We start from the raw sequence: 7712 nt of genomic DNA, 5'->3' as shown, positions 1-7712 counted from the left end.
GGTCCCCACATCTCCCTCCCGGCTGCATCTCGTGCCCCGTGTGCAGCAGGTTGTGGCATCTCGGGGGGGGCTGCACTCCCCTGGCTACCCTCCGCTTGCAATTAGTCACTGGTGCCAGTGCCGGCACGCTAGCAAGCATCGAGGGGCACCCACGGCTTTGCCCTCTGTGGCGTGCCGGAGGAGGATGGGGAGGCTGCCCTCAGTGCCATCCCGTGCTGTTCCTCCCATTTCAGCCACCGCTCAGCCCTTTGTGCTGGACATGGGGCTGCGGTGAGCTTGGGTCTGCTCAGCTGCCCTGGGTGGGCATTAGGGCTGCTCTAGGTCTTGGAGAGGGGGGGGTGAGATGGGAAGTGGCTCCAGGTAGATGCACATCATGGTTGTGTGTCCATCTCTGCTCGCTGGGGACCTCACGGTCCCCAGCCAGCATCCAAGCAGCTGCCCGTCGTGGCAAAAGCATCACCCAGGTCCCGTGCCCAGCTGAGATGGAGCCCGCAGAGGAAAGCCAGGCCCAGCATGGGGTCTTCTCCACTGCCATGAAAGATTTTGCACGAAGCACTGCCTGTCTGGGGAAGCATCCATCTGTCTCTGCGGGTTTTGACCCCACCAAGTAGGCTACTCCCGAGCTTCCCTGCTGAATACCTCGCACAGCCCTTGCAGACGCATGCTTATTCTTTTTTTAATTCTTTATGTTCTCAAGGGCTTTGCAGTTCCTCGCTGACAGAGCCATGGACGCGGCTGGCTCTGCAAAGGGATGCTTTCCAGCCCCCTAAGCTGGGGAACACCCGCGGATCCCCCATGGCTGCTGTCGGCAGCCTCCTGCCCCCTCCTCCAGCCCGCCCTCCACGCCTGGCCCCGCAGGACTATATTTGGGCTAAATATTCCAGCCCATAGCCCCAACCTGACAGTTGGAATGTCTATCCCGATATCTTGTAAACATTTCTTCTGATTAAAAGATCCAGATTACCAGCGACCAAACGGTGACTCAGTCCCATGTGATTTCCCAGGAATTCGCCCAGGATGGGTGGCAGGAGCTGCCAGCTCCAGCCCCATGTGCCCGGCGGGGTGGCACCTGCTGATTCATCCTCACCTTCTTCTTCCCCAGCCAGATAACGATACAGCACGGGCTCCCAAACACCACCCGCTACCGCGTTGCAGCGAAAGCTCTTGTCTGACAAGGGCCGCGCTTATTTTCCTAGAGCCTGGAAGCTGCTGCCTGTGCCCAGGCAGGAGCGTGGCCCCGACTGCCCGCGGGTCGCAGCAGCCGGTGAGGTGTTTTCAGTGCTAGACTGGAAGACATCCCCAGCACCGCGTCGCACCAGCTCCTGGATTTCACAACTCTGTGCCCTGGGCAGTTGGGAGCTGGCTGGAAATGCCCCCTGGAAGGATGCAGAAATTGGGTACCAGGTTTGAACCGTCCCTATGAGGATTTGCTGCAGCAGCACGCTGCCCCAAAAGTAACAGCATCCAAAGTCTGTCCCAGCAGCTCAGCTCTTTTAAAATCGCTCCAAGAGGCAGCAGTCGGGGTAGGGGATGGGCTCTGCTGGCCCTCACAGTCTTAAGGCTTTTAGGCAGTCGGTTAACGGTTTTGACAGTCTTAATTTGGACTGGGAATGAAAAGTTCAAGCAGTGACTTCAGGGAAACGCCCCTGGGATAAGCCGTGACATGGTTAATAGAAAATTGTAATGTTGTTAAAGTGCTTTTCCGTAAAATGCCAGGAGAGGAAATTAACGGTGTGTTGGGGTTTTTTTTCCTAAAAGTTGATATCGTTCTTTTAATTTAATTTTTTAATCCATCACATCAGCACTCAGCACTCATGCCATGCAACTTTCATTTTATAGCGGTTTTCGCATTAGCTGTAGACACCGATGTCAGCGTGGGGAGAACACACCATGGGTTTGCCGTGCAGGTATCTAAACAGCAGGCAGGCTCTCCGTGCAAAACCAGATAAAATCTAACCTGGAGAAGTTGGCATGCGCCTTGCTTTAAAGAGCAGAATAACCTTTCTGATTCAGCGGTGGCCACTCGCGGATGCTTGTCTAGGTCCATTGCTTCCTTGACGGGGCGCCGTGCAGGTGGTTTGAGAGGGTAAGCATGCTGGTGATCCTGCTCAACTGCGTGACACTGGGCATGTTCCACCCCTGCGAGGACATCGCCTGCGACTCACCGCGCTGCAGGATCCTCCAGGTACGGCTCGGCCGCTGCTTTTAGCTTAACGGCGGGCCCAGGTTGATGGGGAGCGGGAAGGACCGAGCTGCGGCAGAGCTGGCTCCAGCCGCGGCGGAGGTGCCCTGGGATGGCTGGGTCCTGCCTGCGCTGGCTGTCCCGACAGCACATAAAAAAATGCTGATTTTGCTGCTCGGATGCAAACACGTGGTGTCATCAGGCAAAGCCCCCGCCAGGCTGTGCCAGCCCCAGCGTAGCCAAGCCTGGCTTGGAGTGCTTGGGGAGGGTTAACCATTGAGTTTATAGTGAAAACAGAGCCCAAAATATACTTTTCCCTTTATCCCAGTGCTGTGGGTGCTGTCGGTCAGACTGGGTTGGGGGAAGGCATGGGGCTACTCCCAGCACTGCCTCTGCCCAGGGATTTTAGCCCTCGGTACAAGAGGAGACCCTGTTGGACTCAGGTCTTTAATTCCCTCCCCCGGTGTGAGCGTGCAGCGATGCAGGAGCATCCCTCCTCCCTTCCTTTTGCAGAGCTTCGACGATTTCATCTTTGCCTTCTTTGCTGTGGAAATGATCGTCAAGATGATTGCACTGGGGATTTTTGGGAAGAAATGCTACTTGGGAGACACGTGGAACCGCCTGGACTTCTTCATTGTCATCGCAGGGTAAGCCCGGTGCGGTGGGTCCCCCTCTCCCTGCGCCTCTCTGTTGTCATTCACGGCACCGCTTGGCCAACGTCGGATTTGGGGGAGCAGCTGGTTTGCAGTGGTGAAGGCTGGGGGCTTGCTGGGCATTGGGGCGTCGGTGTTGTCCATCCTGGCTCCACAGTGGGGACCACCACCAGACCGCAGCGGTCCCTCTGGTGCCCTCCATAGCTCATAGGAGAGCTGATGCTCAGCTCATGGAGAGAGCAGGGCAGGGCAACAAAAGCTGTTTGCAGTGGATTTTGGCCAGCCCGTGCCGCGGGGCTCCTCGCCGGGTGCTCCGCTCGGCTCTTCTCCTTCCAGCCCCACTGGTGGTTTTGATTTCCATGGGGCAAGGTGGCAGTGGAGCGGGTGGTTGGGAGCAGGGAGCGGCACACCAGGGAGGATAGTTCACTGAAATGTGTGTGATTGCCCTCTGGTTTTTCCCTGAAATGTGTGGGATTGCCCTTTTTTTTTTTTTTTTTTTTTTTTGAGGGAAAGTGACCAAGTTTGCCTTTTTGAGTGTTTTCCTTTCAGAGGCACCTGGTTTGAATTAAAGGCTCTTCCAGCACCCGAGAGTCTCCTGGCGGAGGCTGGAAACCCACATGAAAAGTCCCTGGCCCCCAGCCAGTGAGCTGAGTTTCTTTGACACACGAATCGCTTGCCGGCCCTCGCCTGCCCTCCCCGCTCCAAGAGCCCAAAGACCTTTGGGAAAACAGTGGTTTTTTTCCTCTTTTGATAGAGCTAGAGATCAAATTTACTGGATTTTCCTGGAAAGGAGCAGGGGACCCTCCCAGCTGGGCTGTTTCGCTGGTGTAGGTTTGGTGTGCCCCAAGAAGGGGTAACACCTTGGTGGGCTTTGCTGGCCCCATAGGGTCATGGCACACACCTCTGCCAGGCAGCTGGGAGAACCAAAACAGTGGCCCAGTAAAACCAGTAAGGAGGTGCCAGGTCTCCCAGCACATCCTTGACCTGGGAAACTCATTGCCACGGGGTGCTGCAGAGCCCAGAAGATGTAAGGGAGGCTCAAGACCCAGACTGGAGGCAGAGATGGAGGGCAGAAAGACCAAGAGCTGTAACTGTCCCTGTAAACCTATCTTCTGCAGGAGGCCACAGTCTCGTGCTTTCCAGCTGCACCAGTCTCTGGCTCCTCGGGTTAGGAGAGGGCTCAAAGTTTCCTCCTGAAGTGTCTGAGCAACGTTAGGGGCTGCAGCAATGGGACATTGGACAAGGTGGGACCCCGGGTCCAGCCGGCTCTGGTAGGGTTGTAAACATCAGCAGCACAGCCAAGGGCTGGAGCCTGCTAAAGCCACCCTGTGTATTCTTTATTTCTTCTTCTTTATTATTTCTTACATTAGAATTAAGTGTGATGAAGAACCAGACCCAAGCAAGGCCAGGCATCCCACCTGGGGAGGCTTGGGGAGGCATGGTGGTGGGTGCTGGGCTGCTTCCAGCTCTGCCGCCCGGGGGTGCTGCTGCGTTCCCCTCCCAGCCCGGTCCTGGCCTTGCCTGTTGAGCTTGCAAAGCCTTTGGAGCTAGAGTTGTTACCCTTGACGTGCTTCTATGGAGACCCCACTGTGATGGGACCTCGGTCTAGGGGGACATCAGCAGAGACCATCCTAATACCTATGCCAAAATGTAGCTGCACTTTCCTTAAGCGCGCATCCAATCTGCCCACCTACTGCACCTGGACGGGCATTTGGGTGTGTGAGAGCTGCCTCCTTCCCGGGAAAAGTGTGGATAGCAGCACCCACCTCCCCTCTGATGAGGCCGCCTTCCCGCATCCCCGATGCATGGAGTCATTTATTTGCTGCAGAGGCTGTGCAGCCTCCCAGCTCGACTGCTCCCGTGACCCCTGCCAGGTCGGCTTTGCCTCTCACTAAATGATGGGCCTTTCTTTCGTGTGCATGAACTGTTCCCATCTGGGTGCCGTCAAAACCAATTCAGCTGACAAAGGATCGAACTGCCTTTAAATACAAAGCGGGGCCTCTCCTCCCCCAGCGCCCGCTTGCTCTGCTCCCTTTCGCGCCCTTGTGCTCTCCTCCAGCCCTCGCCCGTCCAGCCGGGAGCACTGCATCCCTCGCAGAGCATCGCTGCCGTCCTGGAGGGTCCCTCAGCCGTCCCTGGCAGTGCCGAGTGCCGGGGAAAGCCGAACGGGCGGCAAGAATGGGCCACTGCCATAGCAGAGGAAAAACAAAGGGACCGGAGCCTGTTACTAGACTAAAGACGTAGATAAAAACCACCTTGAGGATAAGAGAAAAAAGCACGCCAGGGTCAAATCCCAACCAGACGGAGGGAAATTCCTCCGGTAGCCCCTGAGTGCAGCTCTGTGGTTCCCACACGGGGCAAATTACCCCGACGAGCATCCGGACCACGGTGCTAACAGCAGAGCACGGGAACAAGGGACAAACTGAGCTCGACATGGAGGCGTCTTGTGCCCGAGCAGGTGTGTGATGTGGGGAAAGGGGCCAGACCCGAGCTGTGGCCCTGGAGGAGAGCATGCGCTGGGGCAATCCTCAAATCCCCGCTGTATTTGCTAGATACCCGATAAAGCGCATCACATTTTTACGTAGGTCTCGCGTAAGGGCTTCAGCCAGGTTCCCCAGTGAAGCGGCAGGGGAAGAGACCCACGAACTGATGTTTCCATGTGGCCCTGGTGACCACAACAAAGCAGCTCTGCTTCTGCTTTCCCACTTTTTTCCTCCCCTTTTTGTGCAAGAGTTGGAGGCGGGGAGGCAGCAGGACAGCGTGGGCTCCCCGCTGCCCGGCAGGTCCCCGGCTCCTCCTCTCCTGCTTTCCCTGCTGCTTCCCTGCCCATGGGCTGCAGAAAGTGATGGCAGGGGGAGAGGAGAAGCAGCAAACCGTGTCTGCGGGGCATCGGGTGGGGAAGGTGCGTCGTGCCGGGGGGCACGCGGGATGTGTTGCATGCCGGGGCTGTATGCTCCCATGGGCAGATCTCCCATAGAAACCCTTCCCAACCACCACCCGTCTAGGAGAGGCTTCCAAAAAAAACCCCCAAACCCTGTGGCGTTTCATCTTCCCTATTCCTTGAGAAGTTTCGGGACCTGCCAGGGGTTGAAATCATGGAGGAACCTTTTTGTGCGTGTTTGCCCCAAATCTCTCACTTGCAGAGGGCTGGGAGAGTCACGCAGGTGCTGCGCTCGCTCCTACCACGCTGCTGGCCACCTTCTGGCATGCCATTAAAGTACTTCTCAGCTCTGTTAAACTGTCCAGGCCAATCTCATGAGCTCATGGAGAGTAAATGACTTCTTTGTGACAATGTAATGCAATTAGTGCTAATTGTAGAGTGTGTAATGTCTGCAACACATCTCCGTAATTACAGTAAAACTTGCTGGAGATGAGAATAGCACTGTATTATCAAAACTCAGCTTAGTGAAACATGGCTCTGGCTGTAGGTTATGGAGTTGCATGGGGAAAAGGGAAGGAAACAAGTGATGAATGACATAATTATGTTGTGTTATTTTAAAGAAGAGGATTTGGGGAGTTAGCTTTTAAGAGAACGCTTGAAGGTTAATGGGTGTTGCAAGCCAGCTCTTACCCTCTAAAGACAATTCAATACGATTTCGACCTCTCTCAGTGTAAGATGCAAATGTATCGAGGATGAATGCTTGTTTACATCCAAAAATATGCAGAGTCATTTACAGTTTGGTGCTGGCTGAGGCTCTGTCTGGTGAACCGGAGCTGTGGGATGGAGATGTGCCCTGACTTGCCATCTCCCTGGCCGCTTTGGGACCCAGCACCTACTCTGCCTCCCCCTCCTCCGGGCAGGGCGCAGGGAGCTCTTCTCCAATCAGTCTGTGGGAAGAAGATAGCCACAGATTGAGACCTACCTGCTCCTCAGCTGGAGCCATCCCTATCACCAGCCACCTTGCTGCAGTCCCACCAGCTTGCAGGACATCAGCTTGTTTTGACTTTGGTCGGATAAGGACTTCCCTGAACCTCTGCATCCCTGTGGATTGAATTGTGCTTTAAACCATCCTCATCAAAAAAACCCCAAAACAACAAACAACCCCAATGGTTAATTGTTTTCCCAGGAGGGATGCTTTAAATCAGGGGATAATTTGGTGCTGTAAGAGCTTACAGGGTTCCCCTCTGCCTTCTCCAGACACAGGGTCGAGCAGGGCTCTGGGTCCGTGCCTGCGTTTCTGCTCCCCTCCGAGCAGGGCTGTGCATCGTCCCGTGTTTGAGTTGTGTGGGTCTGTTGTTACTCTGGGCTCAGTCAGTTGTTTGGCCAAGTCTGCGGAGTCCTGTTTGTGCTTTGCTCATTGTAACGGTAATGTGCCTCTTAGAAGACTTTGTAGGAAACTTAAACACTTCTGGAATATTTTGCTTACGATTTGAGAGGAGCCGGGGCTGGAGGTGGTTGGCAGGCTGCTTTCTTTAGAAACACAGACACCGTTTCTTTTTCTCTTTGCTTCCTGAACACTTCTTCTAATGTTTGTTATCATTTTTTCTCCCTCTGTTGAAGGCTGTATTAAAGATTTAGCTCCACTGAAGCCTTCATAAAGAACCCTTAAGGATGTCTGCTCCCTCCTGGTTTTGCGTGCTGATTTTCAGCGGTGAAATATGACGCGGGAAGCCTTGCTGTATTCATAAGTACCTAGGAGAGAAAGGGGTGCCACAGTCCCCCACTCCATCCCTGCTCCATCTAAAACTGAATGGTTTCTGAAAAGCTCTTTAGCTCAGAAATTGGGATAAGGGCGATGCTGCCAGACCGGTCTCCACGGGGAGCAGGGTTCCTGTGGCAGCAGCAGCCAGAGCAAAGTTCCTGCTGGGTGCGTTGGGTGAAGCTTCCAGCGTGTGGCCTTCACCTCGCAGCGCTGGTTCGCTTCACAAGCAGGCAG

At 55.0% G+C, this 7712-nt stretch overlaps 1 protein-coding gene across 1 annotated transcript in view; it reads left to right on the top strand.

Annotated features, from left to right (window-relative positions):
- The first annotated feature begins 2080 nt into the window (after positions 1-2080).
- Positions 2081-7712, top strand: part of CACNA1G (calcium channel, voltage-dependent, T type, alpha 1G subunit) — a 108926-nt gene continuing 103294 nt past the window's right edge. The window contains 2 exon segments of the mRNA XM_009323737.1: positions 2081-2185; positions 2696-2829. Of these exon segments, the coding sequence (XP_009322012.1) occupies positions 2093-2185; positions 2696-2829 (227 nt within the window). The 5' untranslated portion in view covers positions 2081-2092.

Source organism: Pygoscelis adeliae, unplaced genomic scaffold, assembly GCF_000699105.1.
Source record: "Pygoscelis adeliae isolate BGI_AS28 unplaced genomic scaffold, ASM69910v1 Scaffold75, whole genome shotgun sequence".
In the NCBI taxonomy this organism is placed as follows: Eukaryota; Metazoa; Chordata; class Aves; order Sphenisciformes; family Spheniscidae; genus Pygoscelis; species Pygoscelis adeliae.
The sequence above is the reverse complement of the archived record's forward strand: the minus strand, read 5'-3'. Positions and strand labels throughout refer to the sequence as shown.